The sequence below is a fragment of the Anarrhichthys ocellatus genome, unplaced genomic scaffold (genome assembly GCF_004355925.1).
Source record: "Anarrhichthys ocellatus isolate YVR2014 unplaced genomic scaffold, GSC_Weel_1.0 scaffold41, whole genome shotgun sequence".
NCBI lineage: Eukaryota > Metazoa > Chordata > Actinopteri > Perciformes > Anarhichadidae > Anarrhichthys > Anarrhichthys ocellatus.
In genome coordinates, this window is record NW_022280071.1 from 496,651 (window position 1) to 523,789 (window position 27,139).

A 27,139-nucleotide genomic window follows, 5' to 3' on the forward strand; every position below is an offset into this window, starting at 1 on the left:
TCTTCCTAGTTGTTTTGTGTCTCTTTGTGGTCATTTAGTGTTTCTTCCTAGTTGTTTTGTGTCTCTTTGTGGTCGTTTAACCTCTCTTCCTAGTTGTTTTGTGTCTCTTTGTGGGCGTTTAGTGTTTCTTCCTAATTGTTTTGTGTCTCTTTGTGGTCATTTAACCTCTCTTCCTAATTGTTTTGTGTCTCTCCGTAGTTGTTAATGTATCATAGCATATGTATCATAATGCAAGCAAATCCATAAAAAAAAAGAGCAAAGGCATCATAATGAATGTAAATGCCTGATAATGAAGGTAAACGCGTCATAATGACTGTAAGCGCGTCATAATAAAAGGAAAGGAAGAGGGGGCCCGGAGGGAGCAACTACTTTCACTTGTGTTTCTCAGTTGAGTGTCAGTGTGTCATAATTTGCTCATAAGCTGTAAAATGTTGGCATCACGATAAACGACCAGATCTCCACTTTGACACCACTAATTGTACCATTACAACATAACAAACACCTTCTCAGAGACCGAGACAGGCAACTCTGTATTCCCCCCCCCCCCCCCCCCACTCCTCCTCGCTGCTCTGCTACCATGCAAATTTACTGAGGCGAGCTACACATGCAAATCTCTGATATATAATCTTCCCACAGTAGCACAGCGGACGTGACTCCATAAAGAACGTTTATGCCTGTCCTTATATTTGTCTATGAAATTATTTTACCATTTTATTCCCAGAAATGTGAATATATTTGGAGCTTGGAATCACCTCATGATATGCTTTTCTTTGCACTTATTCCTCCCCGGCTGGAGGAAATGCTGTATATTTTTTTATCGATGGTCAACCTTGATCCCTTAATATCTCAATTAATCAATCAAACTTTACTCGTGTAGCACCTTTCATACGGGTTAATATTTGAGTTCTTAATGCAGGAGGCCTATGACATAATTATGATCTTATTGTTATTGGCTAACAATATCACAGCAAAAATATACTGTCAGCAGTAAAACAGACATTGGAAGACCAATGCACAAGTGTCATGCATTACATTGTGTTTATTTGCAATTCATTTGTTTTCCCATTTTTGTAATAATTATATATTTTCAACTTTTCTCAACCATTATCTTTGTCTCTCAATGCTCTGCCCGCATGCTGCCGTTCATGCACATATTTACATAGTTCTTGTGACGGAGCTGTATTTCCCTTTATGTCCAAATATCACTTTTGTTCAACGCTTACATAAATTCAGTTTGCTTCACTTTGATTCCACGGTATTTGCTGTTCTGGGGACTTGATTTTATTCTTATATGATCTTTTTCAAAACCTTTTTAGATGTCAAGAGACCCCCATTTGGTTTTGTCATCAGATTCTAGATCAATTATTCCCAAAACTTTTTGCCTTGCAAAAGGTAGAAGCAAAAGACAGAAGCATGAATTGGAGGTAATTGGGTATACATTTCTTTCTCTGCTATCCTCATCCACAATTATTTCTTTGAAGGATATATTTTTTATTTCATGACACTGGTTGAATGTAACATTTACTCAAGTACTGTAAAAAAGTACAGTTTTAAGGTAACTTTGCTTAAATATCCCCAATTGAACTGTATTTCAGAGGGTTTTATTGTACTTCATATTTCATACTATTTCATACTATTCATATTTCTGTTCATCCATCAGTCCTAATATTCCAATAATATAACAATATAACTCCAAATTGGATCATTCTTAAGCATAATACACATTGGTGAATTATGAGACAATGGGCCCCCTGTACACAGACATGCCAAAGGCTCCACTAACCAGGAGCAAGACACAAAGACTTTGTAGTAGTTTTTTGTCTCTTTGAACCAGGAAGAGACTCAAAATGACCACATACATGTCTCTTTGAGTGACATTTTGCAGGTGAAGGGAAGGGGGGCCTCTGACACTTTGGGCCCCTGCGCCTGTACCCGGTAGGCCCGTTCAATAATCCCTCCATGATAATACGTACTTTTACTTTTGATACTTTATGCACAGAATGCTGACACAACTTTAACTTGATTAAGGTTTTGAAAGCGAGACACATCATTTTTGAACTGTGGTACTTTTACTTAAGTGTAGGATCTGAGTACTTCTTCCAGCACTGATCAAAGATTCGAGTAAAACACATGTTTTCCATCTTTGTTTTTCCTTCCCACTTTTAAACATTTTTAATCGAGCATTCTTTCAAGTCAGTGCGAGCATTCTTAGCAGTCCGCGGACCTTCTGGACCACCTTAACGGACAAGCAGGGGTCCTCGTGCCGCCGTTTGACAGCCACCTGTCTAACACATAATGTAGATGGAGTTCGTTTAAGATGGCGCAGCTTTCTCTGCGTCCTCAAGCTGCACTCAGCATCAGAGACCACATCCACTAAAACAAGACACGGAGCTCCTGAACATGGAGAACACGTCTTCATGCTGACGGCTCGGAGCCTCCCGCCCGGTGCCTCCCGCACAGTCTCGTTTGCATAGATACCGTCCTGGCTTCCGGTCCTTTTTTTTTTGCAAAACTTGTAAGCTATGCTTGTAATACAAGTTAACTTTTACTTCCTTGTACACACAGATAGAGGAACTGACCGTTTTGCGGGTGGCCTGTTGCTTTTTTGTTGTCAACACTCTACATCCTCTCCGAGCCTCATTTCATGACTTTCTAAATCATGACCAGTTAGAACGTTGCGGGAGCAGAACACAACCCAATTCACTAGTGAGGTAAGTCTTTCACTTTGCTGAAAAGTGCTTTTTTATATGCTGCCTGTGGTGTGAGTGTGACTGAGTTCAGTTAAGAAGAGGGGGAAATCCGCTTTTTACCGGCAGCAGCATATCCTCTGCTGGGCTGGTGTGACTTGATAGCTCACAGCATGGTGTCGGTCCCGTGTCTGTCTGTCAGACCGGCTAAACCGGCTTGAATCGCACGAGAACAGCAGCTGGCGGTTTGCTGCGTTCACCATCACACTTGGATCTATTTCTTATATGTCATTATGGCCCTAATGGCGAACAGGGCTGCTGGATTCTTTTGACGGCGCCTCTCTGGGGGTAAGACCCTTTGAAAGCTTAGGTATAGAGTTAGTATTATAATCATTTATGTTTCTTTCTGTTGTGACCAAATTTGTTTTGGTTTCCCTATTGTCTTGCCTCTTTATAGGGGAGACATTGTAGATGAAGAGTCAAGTAACTGAAATGTTGTGTTGACATTTTTGCATAGTTCCTTTACATCTATTCACTATAAGGTCATTGCATATTTATTATAAATTCACATGGAATAAAATACCAAAACAAATGGTGTGAATAATACAGCAAGACAATGTCTACTCAGGACAAGCCAAGACAAGGACAAAGCCAAAACTTTGATTGCAGTTTGTTACAAATGATTTTATTATTTCTGCTTCTTATGGTGATTCCCTTTGAACAGAAAGGGGCTTGGTGTGAAGCCAGGGTGACCACCTATTGGGTCCATGCAGAACCATTTTTGCTTCATTTCTGATTTCTGAACTTCCTAGTTGTATATCGTACATTCAGTTCAAATCATATCTTCACCGTATCTTTACCCCAGAAGGGTTTTGTTGTTGAATTATATCAAGATGTGTGTCTATACGTATTGATAGAAAACTATTAGGGCTGTTTGACATGTCTCTGGAAGTTCATTTGATCTATTTGAGCGTTGTGCTCGAGCCTTTTATCCCCGATACAAGCAGTTGCTATTTTGTATAACTAACAAAACAAAGAGCTCTGAATGTCTGCATAGTTGGCTAAAAAATGAATAGTAGGCATTCCTTAATGCTTTCAAGTAGCTGACAAACAATGATAGACTGAAGGTCTTGATTGGACTCACAGTATGTTAGAGCAGCGCCGATGAGAACACGCTTGTTCAGAACGGGCAGAATGTGGCCTGTGGTGTTGCTGCTTGCAGCTTTCTGGAACCGCTCATGCAAACAACTTCACACTCAGCACTGCGCTTCCTTTCGTCCTCAGCAATACGCCTGCCATGACACGCGGCTAGTCACGGTCAGAAATGAAATACACTCTAGTTCAGGGGGAAACAAATATTTCAGATTTTAGCGTTGGGTAAAGGTCCGAGACCCCCAAACTAAACGGGCCCCAAACAGCTATAGGTTTATTATGATGTTTAGATATGGAAAATATTGAATTATGTTACTATTCTAACTCATCAAATAACTTACAAAAGGCCCCCAAAGCAGGAAACTCTCCAGCATGGTTTTAGAATTAGAAGCTGTGTAAATGTCAGTACATTGTGCTGATGATGCTTCTCTTTCACTCTGCACTTGAAGTAAACAGTTGAATGCAGGAACTTAAATTAATGTGCGATATTAATAGTTTATAGTTTTACTTCAATATTTTTTAGTCAGCCTACTTCTTCTACAACTGTCAATGCCAACATGCCAAGTTAGAGAAATTGTAAAAACTAAAGCAAGACGGCATTTGCCCAGGGCCCTTAAATGACTAAATCCACCCCGTGAAAAACACAACCTGGTCGGGGTTAATCGCAGTCAGAAACAATGGTGAATACACTTAGCGGAGGTCATTTCCAAAATAGGCGTATTCGACGCTTGCTTTGAACATAAACACCACGGTTAAAAAGTAGAGCTTGGCTTTGAGGTATTTAGCTGCTGGTAATGTTATTAGTGTTATAATCAAGCATCAAGTTAGTATCAAGCCTTACTGCTTCCACGTTGTTGGGGGGGGGGGGGGGGCCGTTCATTGCTCGTGGCGGCCGTTCATTGCTCGTGGCCCTTTCGGGGCCGAGTGCTTGACACCAGGTACACGCTGCTGGGAAGTGAAGGGTTTGGTTGTTAGCATATCCAGCATCCAGCAGCAGAAGTGAACCGCAGTCAATGAAAGCCCCACTGCTGACGACATGCTGAAGTTCATTAATTTATTCAAAGTTTATTGATATTGAATGAGTCACGTGTCCAAATTGCACCCAATTCAACTAAGCACTCCATGAGATCCACTGTGAAACACCCACCAAGTGTGAAGTACATCAAGTGACAGCTTGTCGAGAACATCTTCCCCAGGTTCACTGTTCAGCACTGTAACCGTTGTTTGCACCATTACAGTTGTTTGCCCTGTTTGCACCATTAGCTGTCTGCACTGTTACAGTTGTTTGCCCTGTTTGCACCATTAGCTGTCTGCACTGTTACAGTTGTTTGCCCTGTTTGCACCGTTAGCTGCAAGCCATCGCCATGTTGAGAGCGGTGTGAAAGCAATAGATATGTTCTGAATTTTGTGCGTTTCGTACCTTTAAAGAGGCTAAAAAAGCTCAGCAGAGAAGTATAGTTGAAAGATTATTGCTGTGGGTTTACAAGCAACCATTTCACATTACACATCATCAATCAAGTGTTTACAGAAGAGTTTGTGTGCGTGTGTGTGTTCTCTCATTATTTTGTTACTCCCCTTGTGCTGAATACAACTAGTGCAAACTCTTTGCACTCGCTGTGACTTGGGCTATAGTTACATGCATCACAGTTCTCCTTTTGTCTTCAAAATCGGCAATGTTTCTTTTTTATACCTTCATATTCAATTATAAACTCCATGTTCATCCTTTTTCAAATGAGTAATGTAGCTTTAAGTTCCGTTACTAAGTTTGTAATAAACTGGTTACATTTGTTTTGATTTGTATATTGATAACGCATTTGAATATCTTCAGCATGTTTTGAACACATAAAGCTTACTTTCAACTTTAATCCTAAAGCTCATAAAAGAAACTGTGGTTGCAGTCAGTGGACTCTGGTGAAACGAACTTTTGGTTTAGTCTACAAAATATAAACCACACTATTTTCAACTACCGTATCTTCCATTCCTCTGGCCTTTCACGGTGGTTTATTTTAACCAGTGAGAATTGTTCTGCCCCTTCTCGGATTTGTCTTATGCAATTCATGCAGTTTTGACCTGGGGATTTTCCACCCAGTGCAATTTTGTGCAAATGAAATGTGCTCCTTTTTAGCATAGAAGAGTTTGTAGGCATTTGTGTGAATACCTATGTACTCCATCGGTGTATATGTGTGAGTGTTCCGGTGTGTATAAGTAATAACACAGCAACAGAGCAACATCCTCATTTCATATAAACACTGGCTTTCCTGAAGCGGGCGTGCTTGTGAGAGCGTAACGTGAACACCGTATCACCACAGTATTTGTGTAATGCATTGCTGCAGCACCAGTATGAGGACATTTAGTTAATCTGAACAAGGCTGCAGTGATGCCAATAGGGACAGTCCCTTCACAGGGGTTCGGGTTTCAGCAGGGAACACAAGGGGACCGGTTGTGTGATAATGTCCATTAATCATTAACGTCCCTCCAAAAATACTAAGGAGCACTTTTTATTTACCAGATTCCATCTTTCATATATAATAGTGTAGCTGAATGCAGGCAATGGATATTTACACATATGTGGTTTCACATTTTTTGAATAAGCAATGAATTCATCTGCATCTTTTTATAATGATAAGCTTTTTTTCTGAATTCTTTCTGGACCTTAAGTATAAACATATGTTAAAACACTTTCATATATAAAGAACGGGGTCCCAGTGCCGACGAATAATGTGTTTATGGGCTTTATTGGTTCTGTCTTGTCTTTAATAGCTCGTTATTTCTCACTTAATCCAACAGAACTCCCGTAGCACTGTTTTCTTTCGATATCTTTCGGCTCATTTGCAATTTAAAGAGAAGATACCAGGTCGACCTTCAACACTTCCAAAGTATGTGCCCACACTATTTCTAATTCATCTGGCACCATCACTGCACCATGTCTTTTCCTGGTTCGTTTGAGCCATAAAAATGCACCGCGTCGGGGGAAATTGTCATCCACCTACTGACAAATTTGCTGATTAAGCGGTGGGGACTTCAAATGTGCTTTATTTTATCGAACCAATGTCAGTTTCACCTCAATCAAAACCACCACATCTACAGGGGAATCCACAATGATTGACATACTGTACGTAATTGTATTGAAAAAAGGACGAGAAACTGATAAAAGTGAACTGAGGCAGAAAGAGAGCACGCTCACACAATAAGATTTGTATCTGAGCTCGAACATTTGCATGTGATATTACTACTGCTTTTGTACGTGAGGAAAAGTGGGTGGCACTTCAGGAGGGCTGGAGAGGACACACAGAAACAACCGGTAGACAGGAGAGCAGGGGCCCTGGTGAGCACGGGGTATTAGATATGGCTTTAATTTATATTTTTAAGTGGGACCTACAACAATTTTACAAACAAGTTCAGTTTACTCGTTGAAAGGAGTGCTAATCAGCCGGTGAAAACATTTCATTAATAATTCTATCCTGTAGCTTTGAAAGCTTTACAAAGTTTGAAAAAACCTGATGGTGTCATCAGGGTTGTCTGTGATTGGACTTGAGGCTAAAAATGTTAAACAGAAAACCTGCATTACAAACGAAAGTTACGAATGTAACTATGGTTCTATGAATCCTGGATGACCGCCAGAGGCAGTGCTTAGCAGTGGATATCTTCTGCCTCGCGCATGCGCAGGTCGAGTATTTATACCAACAAAGTCACCTGTGACCTCGGATGACCCCCGTCGTCTATAAGTTACGGTGTCATCCTGAGATCAGTCCTACGGAATCTTCTCGCGAGTTCACGGGATTTCGAGTGACCAAGAACTCTGGCGGTCATCCAGGATTCATAGAACCGTAGTTACATTCGTAACTTTCGTTCTATTTCATCCTTATATCAACAGAGTCACAAGGAATCACAGTAACTACCTCGTATAGCTCCGGCAGAGGAAATTGGCCAAAGAACCCTCCCCAGTGGGTGAGGGGTGGCAACGTTAACTCTGTAGTGTTTGGTGAATGTGCTCGGTGATGCCCATGAGGCCGCAGCATATATATCCTCCACAGGCACACCTCTCAGACCATGATGTGGAGACACTCCTGGTAGAGTGGCCCTTCACCCCGGATGGCTGAGCGCAGTCGCTCGCCTTGTATGTATAGGCAATGGCCTCCGCTATCCAGTGGGATAGGCGCTGTTTTTGAAGGAGCACAGCCCTTCGTAGGCCCACCATAACTGTCAAAGAGCTGCTCCGACCGCCGCATGCTAACGGTGGCTTCCACATAAGCTCTGAGGGCCCGCACTGGGCACAGCAGCCTTGACCTCTCCTCTCCTGATGGGGGGGGCGGGGTGTCAAACTGCACGAGCTGGATAGGCTGGTTGATATGTGAGCGTGTCAACACCTTTGGGAGAAATGCTGCATTAGGCCACGAAGTGACACCCAAGCCATCCGAGTTCCATCTCAGACATGATTCATTTACCGACAGGGCATGCAGCTCGCCTACACATTTAGCTGAAGTGATGGCAAGGAGAAAAAATGTTTTGGCCGATAGCCATCTCGGTTCCGCCTGTGCCAGGGGTTCAAAGGGAGGCAAGCATAGGGTGTCCAGTACCAAGGGTAGGTCCCATGCAGGGGCCTTCGGGGCACTCGGGTGACGCAATCACTGAGCCCCTTTTTTAGGAAGAGGGACACCAGTCTGTGGCTCTCTACTGTGTCATTGTCGACCTTAGTATGCTGCCCCGAAATAGCGGCCACATATACTCCAAGGGTAGAGGGAGACCGGCCCTTATCTAGGAGGGACTGTAGAAACTCAAGTACAGCAGGCAGGGGAAACTGTACTCGGACCTTGTTCTGAACCGCACACCAGTCAGAAAACAGCTTCCACCTGTTTTCGTACTGCAGACGAGTAGATCGCGCCCTGGCATTAAGAATAGTCAGTCTGACTGGTTTTATGCAGCCAAACAGCATCCGGTCGGGCCAAACCCATAGTTGAAGGCGGCAGGGATTGGGATGCCAAATCCGACCTTCTAGTTGCGACAGGAGGTTGGGGAAGAATGGTGAAAAAGGCATAAAGAAGATCCTCTGGTCACGTGTGAGCCAGGGCATCTTGACCCAGAGGACTGGTCCTCTCCGTCACCAGTGGGGGCAGTAGGTCGACATCACGTCTGGATGTAGCCGCCACTCTCCCGGTGGAGGCTTGTGATGGGACAGGAAATACACAACCTGGTTCCGTTCTCCTGGTGGGTACATTGCCCGAAGGCTGGTCAGGCGGGCACGGTGATACTCGTAGTAACTTCTGCAGATCTGGTGCCCCCTTGATGCTTTATGTGAAAACACAGCAGAGGTGTTGTCCGACGGACAAGCACATGCTTTCCCTTCAAATATGGCAGGAAGTGTTTGAGCGCTAGCTCTAGAACATCGACATGCGGTCTTTGAGCAGACAACTGCCCCCAAGCAGTCCTGTTCTGCCACACTGCACCCCGCCTTGAGAGGCAGGCATCTGTTGTGACAATCTCCCGGCGGAATGGAACAGAGCCCATGGGGACACCGTTTGCCAGATATGCACTCTCCCTCCATGGGGATAGAGTGAGTAGGCACTGTTTTGATACTACTATTGCCCTGTGTCTGTGCCACTTGGCGTCCAAGTGAAGGCTGTTCAGCCATCTGTAAACCCAAGGGAACGACAGTTAAGGCAGCTGTCAGTTTACCCAATAGGTGGAAAAAAGAATGTAAGGCAATCGTCTGCCCCCTCGGAAGGGGGAGAGGTTGTGGGGGATGTCGCCCACACGCTGGGGCGACAGACAGGCCCTCATAGAACCACACTAATGAAGGTTATGCTCTGAGAAGGGCTCAGGTAGCTCTTCTCCATGTTCACCTTGAAGCCCCACCGGGCCACGTGAGAGAAGGCGAGCAGTGTCCTGTGCCGCCTGAAGCCGTGATGGCGCACAGGTCAGCCAATCGTCTAAGTACGGCAGTATTTTCACGCCCTGTGATTGCAGGGGGAAAGGACAACAGTAACACACCTTGTGAACACCCGTGGGGAGAAGGGAGAGTCCGAATGGAAGCACCCTGGACTGAAAGACGGCCTTAAAAGGCAAAACGAAGAAACTCTGTGGTGATACACCATGGTTACATGGGAATAGGCGTCGACAGACGTGAACCACTCTCCCTTGGAAACAGCACAAAGGGCGTCTGCTGTGCTCAATATGTGAAACGGCAACACCTTCGAAAACTTGTTGAGTCCCTTCAGATCTAGGGCTGGGCGCAGTCTGCAGCCTGTCTTCTTTACAAGAAAGTAAGTTGAGTAGAACACCCGGGCTCTTGTGACCGGGGGTTCGCCATCTCGATTGCACCCTTGGCCGGGAGCGCAGCTAACTCCTGGCTCAGGGTTTAGGGATTTTGCCGGATTGGTGATGCACAATGGGGTCATTTTTGACCTGGCTGAAGGTTGGGGGGCCGGCGTCAGATTTGAAGCTTATACCCTTATGTTAGGGTGGACACCGCCCAAGGGGCTGAAGCATGAGCTGCCCAGTAGCTGATCTGCTGCTGGGAGAAAAAAACGACAGCCAGCCCGGAGACATCATCTCCTGGCTCCCCTGCCTCTGGAGGCTTTGGGGGGACAACTGTTAGTCCCCAAGTTCGGAGGTTACCTGGCGGGGACTTAGGTAGGGTTGTATTGGTAGCGGGCCGGCCTCTCAGCGGGACACTGAGGCCCGTGGCAGCTACTGGGGTGAGCTGGGGGCTGAAAACGGCCTCGGGGGGCCGAAGTGGGACCCCTAGGTCTGCGGGGTGCGAGCACGTCCCTGTGAAGACCAGAGAACTGCTGCCTGGTCTGACTAGTTTGAACAGTCCGCTGAAACGCCTCTAGAGCAGCTGAACTGAACAGCTCCCCAGGTTCCACTAGGACAGTACTGAGGGTTCTCCTACATGTCTCCGACCGGGGTGGACATCAGACGTCCAAGTTCCCTCGACATGAGCGCAAACGCCTGCAATGAAGCATCACTGAGGCTGGTGGCGGAAGCGTCGAAAGTAGCCTGCTGCAGAGAAGCTGAGAGGGCAATCATGAGGTGGGAGTTGCCGATACGGTCCACAGCGCTGCTATGTCATAAGCCCTGGATAGCAGGTCATCTGTGACCCGACGTTGGGGACGAGGGCACCTGGCATCGGGCCTCAGAGTCTCCTCAGGGGAAACTATGAGGGACGCAATAGTCGGCTAAATGGCTGGCATACATGCAAGGCCAAATTTTGCCACCTCCTGCATGGCCGTCAGGGTTCGGCCATCTGATGTAAGGCGGGAGAGAGAGCCCTGGTGTCTCTCCAGCATGCATGCGACTCCCTCAGATATTCTTCAGAGGGAGCAACAGAAAAGGTGGTGAGGGCGGGAACGCGCCTCAAGAAGGCACTTGCAGGCGGAGGTTCCGGCTGCTGTGAATCCCACTGCAGGCGTGCCAGCGCCATGCGAATGATCAGGGTAGGTTGGGCTGGATTCAGCTGCCCTGACAGGGGGAGGTCGACCTCATGCATCAGGTGTTCCACTTTGGCCAGCCTAGCAGTGAGAGGGGAGCAAGGACACTCTCTTCACTAGTACAGTTGCTGTAAACTAGTGGTGTCCCACCAGTTAGCCTGAGCGAGGATGCTCTGTTAACTGTGACAGCCGTAAGGTTACAAAGTCGATGGACACAGTCCCAGTATCAGCTTTGTCTAGCTAGCATCTCACCAAGTTAGCCTAAGCGAGGACACTACTAACTGTCAGGTGTAAAAATAAATCTCAATGGACACAATGTCAATGTCGATCTGATCGAACTAGTCTCACCAAGTTAGCCTGAGCGAAAACACTCTGTTAACTGTGATAGCCGTAATGTTACAAAATCAGTGGACACAATGTCAATGTCGATCTGGTCGAACTAGCATCTCACCAAGTCAGCCTGAGCGACACTCTGCTCACTGTGAATGGCGGGCCGACAGCGTATATTCTACGCTCTCGTTAGCACGCCACTCGATTAGCTAGAGCAGAAGCGCTCTGCCAACCGTGGAAAACGAACAACGGTTATAGAAAAGAATGTTAATCAATATCACCGATTGCTGTCTTCACGACTTAGGTGGCCCTTATCAGATTGGTGAAAGACCGATGATAGGAGCGTCCACCCGTCCGGGGCTCGATGGTCTGAACGGCGAAAACACGCCATTCCCTCCTAAGACGGACAGTTGTCGCAGCCTTTGGAGGGCGAGAGATCCGCAAATCCGACCGGTGGTCACAAGGCTACCGCAACAAACTCTAATATGTCTTGATCGTAGACACATCTTTGTTTAAGCTTATGCTACCATGGTAGCTAGCCTGCGTAGCGAGAAGATGAAAAAGGACTGATCTCAGGATGACACCGGAACTTATAGACGACGGGGGTCATCCGAGGTCACAGGTGACTTTGTTGATATAAATACTCGACCTGCGTATGTGCGAGACAGAAGATATCCAGTGTTAATCAAGTACACTGGTGTGCATATCAAGTGGGCATTTGGGAGGCAGAAAGTGTCTTAATTGAAGACGCTTTTTAAGTTGCATTATGGGTAAATGTAGGATGTTGGTGTTTCGGAGCTCGAGCCATACATTGAAAATAGTGATTTTCTTTGAAACTATAACCTATAACCTATAACAATCCTTGAAAAACTCTTTCTTCCAAGAAGGGTTCTTCCGATGAAACGGATTCTTGATGGAACATTTCATGGAACACCCTTGAAAAAACCTTGCTTAAAAACAGGTTTCTTCAGAACTTAACTGGGAGAAACATGAAGCGATCAGTAAGAGTCAAAAATACAAAATACAAAAATACTCCTGTACACTCACGGTTGTTGGTGAGTGGTTTTACAGAGCGATGCTTATTTTGTAGACTTACAGAATCCAGCTTGCAGAGTACACAACAACAGCCAAGTTTAAGTCATTTAGTTACTCACAGAATTACCATTAATTAGCAACAGTTGATATGTTGTTTGACGTTTCCTCCATAATCAAAGCCTTTTACACTGTGAATGAGCGTTTCCGTGTGTGTCTCTCCCGTCCTGTCTCAGCTGCAGAGATGGCTCGTTCGGGGAAGCAGGGTGAGATGACGGAGTACAAGAAGATGCTGATCAAACGGGACATGGAGATGGGCGTAGTCATGACGGTGTTCCGGCAGAAGGCGGAGCGGCTCACCGTGCAGGTCATCATGGAGACCCGGCAGGTGGCGTGGACACGCACCGCAGACAAAACTGATGGTGTCCGTGAGTATATTAACAATGAAAAATCATCATCATCATCTCCTTGGTTTATTGGAGCATTTTTCAAAACGCAGTAACAATATCTCTTCACCATTAAGGGAAGATACACATTTACATTTAAGTGTTTATTTTACTACTTTGTCGATTTGTGTCTGTAGATTTCTCCTAAATTCACCAATAGTTACCATTAGATAATACCTCGTTGGTATATTTGAACATAACATTTCAGATCCAGTTCCTGAAAATGTATGCAAATTAGTGCACATTTTAAGAAGATAATGCATCATTTGTATATCTTAACATACAATTTCAGAATACTTGTAATAATAAATAATAATTGTCTTAGTGTAAGTAATCACCTGGGGATGTTTCATGGATGATATCTATTAGGCCTGTACTTTCCACCCTATACACCTGGGTTGTCTCTCCTTAAAGCCATTGGGCTCTAAGTTTAGGTAAAAGCAGACTTTCATTTTTAAAATTTATTTACATTTAATATTCACTAACTCATTACAGGTACGCTGAATTAATCCTATCTACTGAAATTATAGTTTACATGCTATTACACAGTTCAACCTGTAGATGACGGCTTGGGGTCCGTCGTCGTGGTTTGGTTTAAGAGAGAGGAAGCTAGAACATTCTATGTGCTAATGTGTGTTACCCGTTGTCATTGTTGTCAGGTGGGTAAACTGTTAAAACTTGGGAAATAAATGTTATAAAATGCAAATGGTTTATTTGATGAACAACTTGAGTAAAACTGGTTTAATGAGAAATACAGTAAACGCTGTTATTTTTTATTCTAATTACCGACTCGTATTAGCATGCTAGTTTGTAGCCTAGCTTGCGGTGCTAGCAAATGTATTAGCCAGGTGGCTTTTTAGTTTAGACTTGTACTTGAGCTCTGATACCCTTTGTTGGTATTTTCTCTGTGTTAAGGGATAAGTGAATGTGAAGTGTCACGTTTTGAACTAAATTTTGAGTTAACTGAGAGTTTTCAGTACAATATAAAATCATTACAGAAATTGATATTACATTCATAAAAATATCAAGGTAATTTTGGTTACCATTACATATAAACCAGGTAACTTAGTTACGTGTTGAAGGATCTTTGTTGAATGAATCACATTTCTAATGCAGACTGTGAACCTGGGATAAGTTGCAGGAGTTGCGTTTTTGGTGCTCTCAGACTCTACAGGCTGTGACATTCGTCCCCAGCAGAGATGATGACTTACGCCAGAAATATGCGTGTGCTGTGTTTCAGTGGACCTGTTTGAGATCAGAGAGGTTCGTCCAGGGAGGAACTCCAAGGACTTTGAGCGCTTTAAAGATGGGAAGGACAAACACGATGAAAACACCTGCTTCACAATCTTCTACGGCTCACTGTTTGTTCTCAACACCCTCAGTCTGGGAGGTGAGATCTTTATTTATTTGTTCTAATTACTTTTGATCAGAAGTGGATTTCTGTAGTATTGTGTTGGACCGCTGTTTTTGTCCTGTGTCAAACCCAGTGGCCGGCCGTGTATTCTATACCTGGGCCTTCAGTGCTGTCCTACTACAGTTGAACCACCTCCTCATAACCTCATTATGACGCCAGCATGACGGACAATGCATATAGTCAAAATCAATGTAATTAACACAATGACATGAACAAACTCACAAGTGAACCACCACATTTAACAACACTGTTCCTGTAAAGCCGGGTAGGTCTTTATTCAGTGTTACAATCATTAAAATGCTAAAGCAGCATGTGTATGCATTAAGTATGCTTTCAGTAGCATAGACGTGCTAACGCTAGTTAATGAAGTGCAAACAAACTCTGCTAATGTTATCGCCCCAGGTCTTTACCATCCATCCATCCATTTTCCTCCGCTTATCCGGGGTCGGGTCGCGGTGGCAACAGGCCAAGTAGGCTGACCCAGACCTCCCTCTCACCGGCAACATGTTCCAGCTCATTCTGGGGGATCCCGAGGCATTCCCAGGCCAGCTGGGAGATGTAATCCCTCCAGCGTGTTCTGGGTCTTCCCCGGGGTCTCTTCCCAGTTGGACGTGCCTGGAAAACCTCCAGTGGGAGGCGTCCAGGAGGCATCCTAATTAGATGCCCGAACCACCTCAGCTGACTCCTTTCGACGCGAAGGAGTAGCGGCTCGACTCCAAGCTCCCTCCTGATGACCGAGCTCCTTACCCTATCTCTAAGGCTGAGCCCGGCCACCCTACGGAGGAAGCTCATTTCGGCCGCTTGTAGCCGCGACCTTGTCCTTTCGGTCACGACCCAGAGTTCGTGACCATAGGTGAGGGTAGGAACGTAGACCGAGTGGTAAATTGAGAGCTTTGCCTTCCGGCTCAGCTCCCTCTTCACCAAGACGGTCTGGTGCAGCGCCTGCTTTACTGCTGCAGCCACACTGATCCGTCTGTCGATCTCCCGCTCCATCTTACCCTCACTCGTGAACAAGACCCCGAGATACTTGAACTCCTTCGCTTGAGGTAGGCACTCCGTCCCCACCTGGAGGGAGCAATCCACCGGTTTCCGGCAGAGCACCATGGCCTCAGATTTGGAGGTGCTAACTCTCATCTCCGCCGCTTCACACTCGGCTGCAAACCGCCCCAGTGAATGCTGGAGGTCACGATCCGAGGAGGCTAACAGGACCACATCATCTGCAAACAGCAGAGAGGAGATCCCGAGACCCCCGAACCTGACGTTCTCCACCCCCAGGCTGCGCCTAGATATCCTGTCCATGAAAGTCAAGAACAGGACCGGAGACAAAGGGCAGCCTTGGCGGAGGCCAACACCCACCGGGAACGTGTCTGACTTCTCTTGCCGAGAATGCGGACACAGCTCCTACTGCAGTCGTACAGAGACCGGATCGCATTTACCATAGACTGTATATTAGAAGTGGACCTAGTCATCGTGACGTTACTCATTGGTTTGTGGACTGTCGTTATGAAGCCTCCAGTTCGGCGATTTTGCTGTCTCCATCTTGGATTACGGCCGTCGCCATGTTGTCTTTTTTAACTGATAAAACGGAAGTTACCATATCTGGAATGCGGAGGAGTGACAGAGAGACGCCGCATAGGCTCTGGTAGCGGCAGCGACCTGTCAATCACAGTAAGCCCGCCCTAAAGCATTCCCTGCTTTATGGCCTATTTGACTCTAAATGGACCATCATTTACTAAATGAACATTATGCTGTATTGAAGAAGACTTGAAACTAGAGATTGAGACCATAAACTCATGTTTACAATGTTTACTGAGGTAATAAATCAAGAGAGAAGTAGAGTCATTTTCTCATAGACTTCTATACAACCAGAGGAGTCGCCCCATTGGCTTCACTCGGCAGAACCAGAGTTTGCCATCTGGTTTTTACGTAGAAATGTAACATTTTAGAAATGTATATCTCCTTCCAACCTCTCTGGCCAACAAGTTCCACTATTACACAACGTTTAACCATGACAAGCTCCAAATCCACTAAACCGGCGAAAAGTATTTCCTAAACAGCGGAGCAGATACGTAGTATAGTAATACTTTCTGTTTTGCTCATTTTCCAGCTGATTCTGTTGAGGAAGCACAGAAATGGCTGATAGGACTAGAGTTGCTGAGGCAGGAGACACTGGAAGCTCCGACTCCGGTTCTTATCGAGAGGTAGACTAACACACACATTCACACAGCTACTAGTGATAAAGACACACCTCTTAATTCATCCGTTTGTGTTCCTTTTCTTCCAGTTGGCTGAGGAAGCAGATGTATTCTGTCAATCAGACCAAAACACACAGGTATGTATGATCTGGTTACTCATACATGACTAGCTCTGTACATGCATGCTAAAGATCAATATTGTGTCTTATGACTGGTATGATATGACAAAATTCTCAATGGTAAAAAGTGTGTTTTCTAAATTATTAGATTCCATAGGACCATGTTGCATTGCACGGCTGCTGATCACATTCTTTGTCTTAACTGCTGAAAACTTAAAAGTTTATTTTTTTGCTAAATATTTTACACACAATAACACATATTGAATGCATGTTTATGATCATGGGGCTCGATGCACACGTGATGCACATTTCATGTTTGTGTCCTGCCCAGCATCTCCATGAAGGAGCTGAAGGCTCTACTAGCTTCCATCAACTACAAGCCCCCCAGCTCTCGTTCCATCAAAGACAAATTCCTGGTACTCTTGTCTTCTTTCGTCAACCAGAGGACTATTAGTCTATTCTAGAATGCAAAATATTCCAACTATCTTTCTCAGTCAGGGCTTTGTTTTTTGTTCTGCTTTCACAGGAAGTAGGAGGAAAGAAAGACCGCCTGGACTTTGTGCAGTTTCATAAATTTTACAACCTTATAATGTTTGAACAGAATGAGGTGAGTCTGTATTGAATCACATTGGAGTAAATACATACTGTATATATTATTGCACATGAGTTATTCCAGCATTTTCATTCATATTATATTTTAAACTCAGATCCTGGATGAGTTCAAAAAGGAATCGTGTGCTTTTATTTTGGGGTGAGCTCCTTTTTTCCCCTCATCTTTGCTAACACTGATGTAAATGAAAAGCGTGTAAAGATAGTGTGTATTTTGTCAGCATGACTGTGTGTTTGCCCTTCTTCATTATACAGTAACACAGATAAACCAGATGCCTCAGCAGTTCTGCTCCTTGACTTCCAACGATTCCTCACCTACCAGCAAAAGGTAAAATAAGCTACAGTGAATGATTAGTACACCTGAAAAAAGAGATGGTGTTTTTTTTGTGTCTGCCAAGTGGAGAGAGAATAGTTGATTGATGGGCATATGCATGCACTTCATACAGTAACCTGTATGAGTACTAGTCATTCATTTCAAACATTGTGACTGTGCTCCTGATGCCATTATATAGCAGCAATTCTATAAGAATTACCGTCCTGTTTTCTTTGCAAACTTGTCGGCCTGTAAAACCCTTTGAGATGACACACAGTGATTTGAGGCTTTAGCGAGCTAAGATATCTGCCTCAGCAGCGGTGACCAGAAGGCTAAACTATTAGCAACATTTTCTCTCCATCCCTGAAACGCTGCACCAATATTGTCAGACTCTCTTTTTGATAAGCCCGTCATCCTTTTTGGGGTTGCTTTGCAGTGTTGGCAGCTGTTACCAATGGTGGAATAGCAACTTTTCTGACGTTTTTACGGGCATCTGCATTTGTAGAACAGCAAATAGGAACATCCTCCTTCTGAAATCACCTGTGATTGGCCAAAGTCGAGATTTTCTAAAGCCTGAAAACAGAGCCAAGAGGAATTCTAGATCAGTCTCAAACCACTTGAATAACAATATGCTAAAAGGTTATTACGGAAAAATATATCGCCTACCCCAGCTTCAACCTAAAAAATTAAAGAAATTAGCAAATTTCTGAAAACCCCAATTGAAACAGCTTTAAAACTAGGGTCAGAATATAAAGGCTAGATTTGGCATTCTTAAATATACTGCGACCAATAAGACAAACTTCTGTTTCATTAAAGAAAATTATTTGATGCTCAGTTTTTGACATTAACACAACAGTCTTTTAGGAATAGCATACCAAAGTCAATGGGATTTATAGGCAGCATAAAAAGGTAATGAGATGCCATGGTGGTAAATAATAGTCCCAAGTGAGAGCATACAGTGTATAGGAATAATAAATTACGACCCAGAATTGACCCCTGAGGTACTCCAAATAGATTTTTGTCCAATGACTAGATATGATTGAGAACCAGTTTCGGTTGATGCCAAAAATTCTGACCTCAAACGTCTGAGTCCCATACAAACAAGTTCAAATTGTCATTATCATTTGGCTAATGGTTTGATCGAATGGTACTTTTATCACTATTTAATTTTTTTTCAAGTTCAATTGTCCTTACATGGCCTATGTAATACATTTACCACTGTCATCACCTTTGGTGCCAAATTCTAAGTAAATCATCCACAAACTACATCCCACCTCAACTGTAATGCTTGGTTTTATTCATGACTAGTTATCATAGTAGAACCGGTTCCTGTCATCATTCACAGTGAAGGAAACTGACCTTTCATGCTTTCAAAGGACAGACATGATTTCATTTATGGCCTAAATTTATTTTTGCTGTCAGTTTGAATAAATCAGAGTCACCTTTATAAGCCAAGTATGTGTACACATACAAGGAATTTGACAAAGCTGGGCAAATAATGGGCAAGAATAGAACGGTCTACAATGTACACAAGTAGTGAAAAATTTGGTGTCTATAAATAAAAAGCACCAATGACCAATGAATGAATTAAACATTAATAAAATCTTTTCAAGGCCGATCTCAGACAATATATCTATCTCTTTTTTTCTGTCCCTTCATCCCTCAGGAATCCTGGGCCAGTGACCTGAACCAAGTCAGAGAGCTGATGACCACCTTCATCGATGACACCATGAGAAAAACCAATGATCCAGAGTTCACCGTCAGTGAGGTATTCTGCTTTGTGCCTGCAATTATTGTGTGTAACAGAGATGTATAACAGACTGTGATTAGGCCTGTCACGACTCACTTTATTGAGTCGACTTTATTCAGAATATTTAGACATTGGAATGTGAAACAAATATTAGAATAATCAGAATAATTTGAACTTAACTAAAATAAAACCACACAACCAAAACAATAACAAAATCAACTCTCTGTCTCTTTTAAAAAATAATTCTGCACAATGTTTTTTGGTGTGTGAAAACCCTTCTGTCTATTCTGGCATCACTTTGGCTCAGAGGATAGAGATGGTCACATGTCAAAGTGTCCTTGAACGAGACACTGAACCTGAAGTTGTTTTCTGGTTCACAGCTGCAGACTGTTCCTAAAATGCTGCTTAGGGATGGTTAAATGCAGGGATAAAATGTCACGTATGTACTTGTATGTATATGACGATTGCAATGAAGTTTACTTTTTATTTTAAAGTTTCGTTTTAGAATGTTGGTGATAATCTTGTGTAAACATGCATGTAAACATAACGGGCAATATGTCTATATATGATCCAGATCATATCCATATATCATACAATAAGTCAATTACAAATCAAAATGATCAAGGTCATGTTCATATATTATTTATATGTTCATTCTTACCACGGGCAGTTCAAAACCAGTGTCTCATATGTTCAGAGGCCGTGAGGATTATTAAAAGCAGCAATGTGAAGACGAAGCAGAAATCTTTTGAGCAAACGTACCCACTAATATCCGATAAATCGATAACGTAAAAATGATGGGGAAAATGCCATATATGGTATGATATGTTAATAATATAAAAATGATCGAGGTCATGTCCATATATGGTACAATAAGTTAACTTAAAACGATCACAGTCATGTCCATATATGGTACAATAAGTCGATAACTTAAAACGATCGAGGCCATGTCCATATATGGTACAATAAATGAATAACTTAAAATGATCGAGGTCATGTCCATATATGGTACAATAAGATGATAACGTAATTATCGTGGCAGGCCTAACTGTGATCAAGCAATTTGGCACCAAGTCAGTCATTTTTATCCTCTCCATGCATTTTATGTAACATTGAGCTGAATTTGGCAGGATATTGCAGGCTACATAGTTATTTGTAGGAATGCAGTTCACTGATCTATAGGCATATTATGTGAATTTTGTGTTAAAAGTAAGATAAGAAGTTGACTGTTTGGCCTAGAAAAATAATGCTGAAAACGTAATGAAGTTGCATCATTACTAAAATGAATCACACAAAATGAATCACACAAATAATGATTATCCTCTTAAGTCTGAAGCCTTTCTCCACCTCTAGTTCCTCAGTTTCCTCTTTTCCAAAGAGAACTCTGTGTGGGATGAGAAGTTCTCAGAGATCAGCAACCTGGACATGAACAACCCTCTGTCCCATTACTGGATCAGCTCCTCACACAACACGTCAGTATGACTCCACACACATGCACTACACAAGTCATAATGGAGTAAATCAAAGTGGTAGATGGACTTGCATTTGTATAGCGCCTTAATAGTCTTCTGACCACTCAAAGTGCTTCTGCTACATGCTAACATTTACCCATTCACACACAAATGCATACACTTGATGGCAGAGGCTGCTGGAGCAAGTTGGGGTTCACCTTCCTATCCAGCTTCCTACAATCATGAAAAATATCTTCCATTCACCACCGCATTGTTGGTGGATTATTGCACAGACATACATAAATTACCTATTAATCTCACAGATGATTTTCTAACTTTTGCCGATGGCTCATTAGAAAGTGAGACATGTCTATTGATTGACTGTGATTGTCTGGAGGAGCTTTGTCATGTCTGAGAAACAATTAAGTTAGTTTGCTGTGGGTTTGGAAACAAATTTATAACAAAAACTCTGCATTAAAAATATATGCAATTGAGTTTTAAAATGTGTCTTTTAACGAACCGTGAGGGTCTAATATAAATATAATATTAGTTTCATTATGGGAAATGCAGGGTTTAAGTTTCTGGGGCTTCACTCATTGATCCAGGAGTGGGGTTTTTTTCGTGATCTGGCAACCCAAACATTGTTCTCGTTAATGGTTTATAGCCGATCCATAAAGCGGTAGCCAATTGTTTATTAACATGAATAAGTTACACATTATAAACCTGTTTTTTTAGAGAGTGGTACCAGATACACTGCTCACCAAAACATTTCATAGCAGAGGTAACAATACATGACCTTTTCATTTTGTGAAAAATATGCACATATTATAGCACGTCTCCTGTGTCGTGTGTCCTTCAACAGCTACCTGACCGGTGACCAGCTTCGTAGTGAGTCGTCCACAGAAGCTTATGTGCGCTGTCTGCGTCTGGGATGCCGCTGTGTTGAATGTCAGTATAGTCCACCCCAAGATCATTAATGTATTTAATTCACATTTCGGAGTTTCATTTCCAGGAGTAGGGGTAAAATGATAATAACGAATGCTTTATTTTATATTATCAACACCTGTTTTGTGTGTGCTTTGTGTTGTACTGAATCTGTCCAGTGGACTGTTGGGAAGGGCCCGGGGAGCCAATCATCTACCACGGCTGGACCAGGACGACCAAGATCAAGTTTGAGGATGTGGTCAAAGCCATTAACGATCACGCTTTTGTCACATCAGAGTAAGAACCACAAAAAACACTGTCACTATACTGTATCTGTCACTTTATGACTCTTTCACACACACACACACACACACACACACAAATGGCAGCTTTCAGAGTTGACTTTCTAGCCGATATGAATCCATGTAAAACAACATTAGTTAATTTTAAATTGGGCAGGTGCCCTTGGGGCAATATATCTGGGGTGTGGTTGTGGTTGTACTGGGCTTGATAGATAAAGGTTTCATGATTTGAAAAAATATATATAGTCCATATAGTATCAAAAAACACAAATACAAAAATATCTATATTTTTTATTTTGATTGAATTCTTCTATTAACTTTTGTAATCCTCATTAAGCTCACTGCCATTCAACTTTATTTGGGGAATTTGCATACATTTTTTACCCACCTCACTGATTCTATTCTAAATTTGAATTGCAAAATGATTTTAATATTATTTGATGTCATTTAAACTCCATCAAGGTGTTGTTTTTTTATGTTTTTTCTAATGCACTGTGCAAGGAATTGTGGTTTTAACATTTAGTTTTTGACCCAACAAAAGGTGATTAAGCCACTTTAAGACCATTGGTTGAGTACATTTTTGTTTTATTTATTTTTTTAACTAAATAATGTCAAAGTCAAATTACTTTGAACAATTGCATCAAGTCCCATTCCCGTCATGCATCAATATATTCAACCTTTTTTTGCTGATTTTGACATAGAGAAAAAAAACTAAAGGTTCTAACAGTGCAAACAATGGCAACAGTGCTGACAGAGCAAACAGTGTTTACCTGAGGGGGGAAACGGAGGGCGGGCGTTGTTGTGGGTTGGTCAGCTGTAACCGCAGTATGAGAGCGAGTCAGCTAGCCATTCAGAGCGAGTGGCTAGCCAGTCAGAGCGAGTCAGCTAGCCAGTCAGAGCGAGTGGCTAGCCATTCAGAGCGAGTGGCTAGCCATTCAGAACGAGTGGCTAGCCATTCAGAGCGAGTGGCTAGCCAGTCAGAGCGAGTCAGCTAGCCAGTCAGAGCGAGTCATCTAGCCATTCAGAGCGAGTGGCTAGCCATTCAGAACGAGTGGCTAGCCAGTCAGAGCGAGTCAGCTAGCCAGGGAGTCACATGCAATAAATGGCAGGCGGGGCCGGACCGGCTATGTAAACAAAACCAAAGAGAAGCTCTGACTACAACACACACAGAGGGTGAGTGACTTCATTATCTGCTCAAGACGCCATCACTCCATTATATCTTTACATAGCTAATAGTTGTTTGCTGATATATTAATGGTCTGGATTTTGAATTTCGTGTTCCAAATCTTCCTATTAACATTGTCATCTTACAGCCAACCCATTTTCTCAACCATGTCGTCTCTCTATTAGGTTCCCACTGATCCTGTCCATAGAGGAGCATTGCTCTGTGGAGCAGCAGCGTCAGATGGCTCGCATCTTCAGAGACGTGTTTGGAGACAAACTGCTGACTGAACCTGTGGAGCAGATGGCTGAGCAGCTACCGTCACCCACGCAGCTGAAGGGCAAAATCATACTCAAGGTACTGTCTAAACACACCGATGTGTCAGTGGAATTTGTGTTTCGATGGCGAGAAGGTTTTGTTATCATTCCTAATGACTGCGCTCTTCTTGTTTCTTCCTTGTGCAGCACAAGAAGCTGAGTGTGGAGGGAGGAGGAACCACCAGAGACTTCAGGAAGGGGCAGAAACAAGGAGATCTGGAGATCTGGGACCCTGTGGATCAGGTACTGTCAGAGGGGTCAAATGGGCTCGGCGAGGTAGCTGAGACTCCCTTTCGTGTTAACATGCATTTCCTAACATAAGGATGATCGGTGTTGACCTGTTTTACATCACACATGAGGCCTGTTTTGCCAAACCTTTATAATAAATTAAGGAACACACATTTTATGTTTGGTCTCACTAAAATCCCCTAGTTAATTCTCTCTGATGTTATATTTTAGTGCTACAAAGACACGTGTAAATGAGATATTGCAGCTGTTGTAGCAGAAGTAGTTCCGGTCTCATAGATTATCCTACAGACAGAAATAATCACTGAAACAACCTCATTATTAATGTGAAATTATGAGCGTATACTTTCAACGATGTGTATCATTGTTGGGATTTCCTTGTTGATGTGAAGAAACAATTTGTATTTCAGCTTCAGTGAGTCATTTCTGATTTGAAATTACTGCATGTTGCGCTTGAAAAGTTCCCTGTATTAGCAGCTTGTTTGCATGTGGAGTTTAAAATGTCAATTTCCATTTGTCTTTCTCAGCGGTGGAACAAGCACTACTGTGTGATCTCTGATGACAAGCTGTATTATGCAGAGGAGTATGAGGAGGAGGAAGAAGATCCCAGGAAGGTAAAAAAAAGACAAGAGTTTACCTGTAACTTTTTTAGGCATTGTTTTTTCTGCTTTAACTTATCATTATGAAGTAAATGTTGATTGCACAATGTAATGTCTGTAGAATATTGACACCGTCTGCGTTTAGATTGCTTCCATAAGCCTCGCTTTCACTATACTATTATGTCTGCCAGCGGGTACGATCTCCCGGGAAAATGAAGGCCCACTTTACGGCACAAAAGTCCAGTGGTGGCTGCTGACTTAAAAGATTGTGGATCACAGGAGGAAAACCAACCCACAGCGTCATGTTATTTTACACTAGTTGGTAACTTATCTATGCTTTCTTACTATGTTCAATGAAAAAAAATCAGTAAAACAATGGCTTACAAGACTTTTTAAAAACAATCAAAGCGGAGCTCTGCTGCTGCTGCGCCCCCCCTAGAAGGATTCAAGGAACATTTATTGTCGTTATGCAACACAGGGATCCACAACGAAATGCAGTTGTAATCTATTTACTTCATAAGAAAAACATGACCAACAAAAACAGTAGTAGTAGTGCATTTTTTAAAATTTGCATCAGGAGGAATGTAAACAGCAGCACCAACAACAATTCTCTGGGCAATATGGCCGACATCTCCACATTAGAAATTCGACATCATGGAAACATTCATGAAGCTTTCATTCATCTTATTTTTCTGCAACAGAACATCAGACAGCCAGCAGCATGCTGGGTAGTGGAGTAGCCTCATGTCCTAGCTGGGTTAGCTTAGCTTCTATCTTGGCTCTCCTCCCTGGGGAAGTTCGGTATTGTTTGGACCAGCAGGTCTGGCTGGTTGGTCGGCCGTGGAGCGGTGATCGTTTCAAGTACAGCTGCACTTAATGTGTGAGACAGTTCCTTCATACTGTGTGGGTAGGGTAGAGGAGAGAGGTCAGCCTGCTGGATTACCTCCCGTCTGATGCATCTCCTCTCAAGTGGTTCAGGACATCCTCCTTATCTTCTTCCCAGTCTGTCTGCCGCTGCTGCTTCCCAGCTCTGTGAACATATGCTCACTCTAATCACCTGGTGGGCTGCAGGTGTGACCAATGCCACGTGCTTAGTGGCTGCAGTACCTGAACTGGATAGTAGACTCCCTCTATATTACCTCCCCCAACCTGAGCTTGGGGATCCACCCCCTGTGCTGGGTCTGCTTGGCTTTTCCCCCTGGTTTTCCACATAATGGAACAAATATTTTATAAATTATTCTGAGATTTGGTAAAGGTTTATTTCAACCAATTACTCTAAAAAAATAGAGGAGGAGCAGCCTCTATGGACCAGCCTCCTCTGGCGTCAACCATTGCGCCACCAAAACAGAAAGAGGATAGTGCTTATGTTTTCCCTGGTAGCTATCGGTAGCTATCCCCAGTTAGAAGAGTCTCAATACAAGTTCTTTGCCGTTATTGCCCCCAGTAGAAGAAAGACGGACAACCAAAGTAACTGTGGGAAACAAGATGCAGGGAGTCCTGTGTCGTTGGTAGTTGCTAGGCTCTGAGGAAATCGGAGAGCGATGCTGTTGCCTTTGCGACAGCCAACAATAATACCACTCGGAAACGCTTTCCTCTGCCCACAGTACAGAGGTTATGATTAATTATAAGACCAGGTGAAAGGCACCCTGTCTAATTACTTGACCACTGGTAGCACTATGGAGTAGTGTGTTCCCATATTGTTTGTGTGGTGCTGGTAATGCATCAAGAAACGCAGCATTTGCTGATTAAACCATGCAAAATATTCATAAAACCAGCTTTTTTTGTTTTATGCAATGAATGGAAACCCACAATGCATTTTGGGAAGAAAACACTAAATGTAAACATAACTTCAAGGTGACTTTGAGGTAGTTTAACTGAAGTCCTTTTTCTGATGTGATTATTATTGTCAAAGACAAATGTTGCTGACAAGGAAATATATGGGAGAAAGAATTATTAGCATTATATATTGGTCAGTGATGATTTTCTTACAAGAAACAATAAGAACATGTCAAACCAGTGTTGTTGTCATCTTTCTCAGTACCAGGACATGCACTGTTCAGAGCCATGGTTTCACGGTCGTCTGAAGGAAGGCAGGCTGATGGCCGAGCGACTGATTCACGATTACTGTGTAGAGACCAGGGGAAGAGATGGTACCTTCCTGGTCCGACCGAGTGATACCCATCACACAGACCTCACCCTCTCCTTCTGGTACAACATCCAGTCTTTTGATCTCATGGCCAACCGAAAACTTAAGGACTGTGTTTTTTTTTGTAATTGTGTAATATATTTAAATTTATTGTGTGTTTCTCTAACGCACTCGTCCTCTGCGTGTATTTCAGGCGCAGCGGGAAGGTCCAGCACTGTCGCATTCGCTCGGGTTCAGAGGGGGGACACACGTACTTCTACCTGACGCCAAACTTGCACTTTCCCAGCGTGTACTCTGTGATCCAGCACTACAGAGCAAACCCGCTGCGCTGCCAAGACTTTGAACTGCGCGTCACCGACGCTGTACCGCAGCCCAACCCACACCTACAAAAAGGGTTTGTCATACATGAACAAACATCAGTCTGATACATCACAGGGGACTGGCTAAAAATCTATATACAATGTAAGCTAGCAACTAATTATCATACCGTAGTATAATTTTTGTGTGTGTGTATA

The 27,139-nt window shown here is 43.3% G+C and overlaps 1 protein-coding gene across 2 annotated transcripts in view; it reads left to right on the plus strand.

The window, feature by feature from the left end:
• Positions 1 to 2,290: 2,290 nt before the first annotated feature.
• The window catches only part of plcg2 (phospholipase C, gamma 2), a 47,268-nt gene continuing 22,419 nt past the window's right edge, over positions 2,291 to 27,139 (plus strand). Inside the window, exons 1-18 of one of the 2 annotated variants that reach the window (XM_031868132.1) lie at positions 2,291 to 2,711; positions 12,868 to 13,059; positions 14,318 to 14,467; positions 16,599 to 16,692; positions 16,776 to 16,823; positions 17,137 to 17,221; positions 17,332 to 17,412; positions 17,513 to 17,556; positions 17,670 to 17,742; positions 19,394 to 19,495; positions 20,831 to 20,949; positions 21,791 to 21,876; positions 22,032 to 22,149; positions 23,505 to 23,673; positions 23,781 to 23,876; positions 24,407 to 24,493; positions 26,517 to 26,686; positions 26,818 to 27,018. In XM_031868132.1, coding sequence (XP_031723992.1) covers positions 12,876 to 13,059; positions 14,318 to 14,467; positions 16,599 to 16,692; positions 16,776 to 16,823; positions 17,137 to 17,221; positions 17,332 to 17,412; positions 17,513 to 17,556; positions 17,670 to 17,742; positions 19,394 to 19,495; positions 20,831 to 20,949; positions 21,791 to 21,876; positions 22,032 to 22,149; positions 23,505 to 23,673; positions 23,781 to 23,876; positions 24,407 to 24,493; positions 26,517 to 26,686; positions 26,818 to 27,018 — 1,907 coding nt within the window. In that variant the 5' untranslated portion in view covers positions 2,291 to 2,711; positions 12,868 to 12,875. Of the gene's footprint in view, positions 2,712 to 2,742; positions 3,036 to 12,867; positions 13,060 to 14,317; positions 14,468 to 16,598; positions 16,693 to 16,775; positions 16,824 to 17,136; positions 17,222 to 17,331; positions 17,413 to 17,512; positions 17,557 to 17,669; positions 17,743 to 19,393; positions 19,496 to 20,830; positions 20,950 to 21,790; positions 21,877 to 22,031; positions 22,150 to 23,504; positions 23,674 to 23,780; positions 23,877 to 24,406; positions 24,494 to 26,516; positions 26,687 to 26,817; positions 27,019 to 27,139 lie in introns of those variants that run through there. The other variant, XM_031868133.1, reaches the window with a different exon arrangement.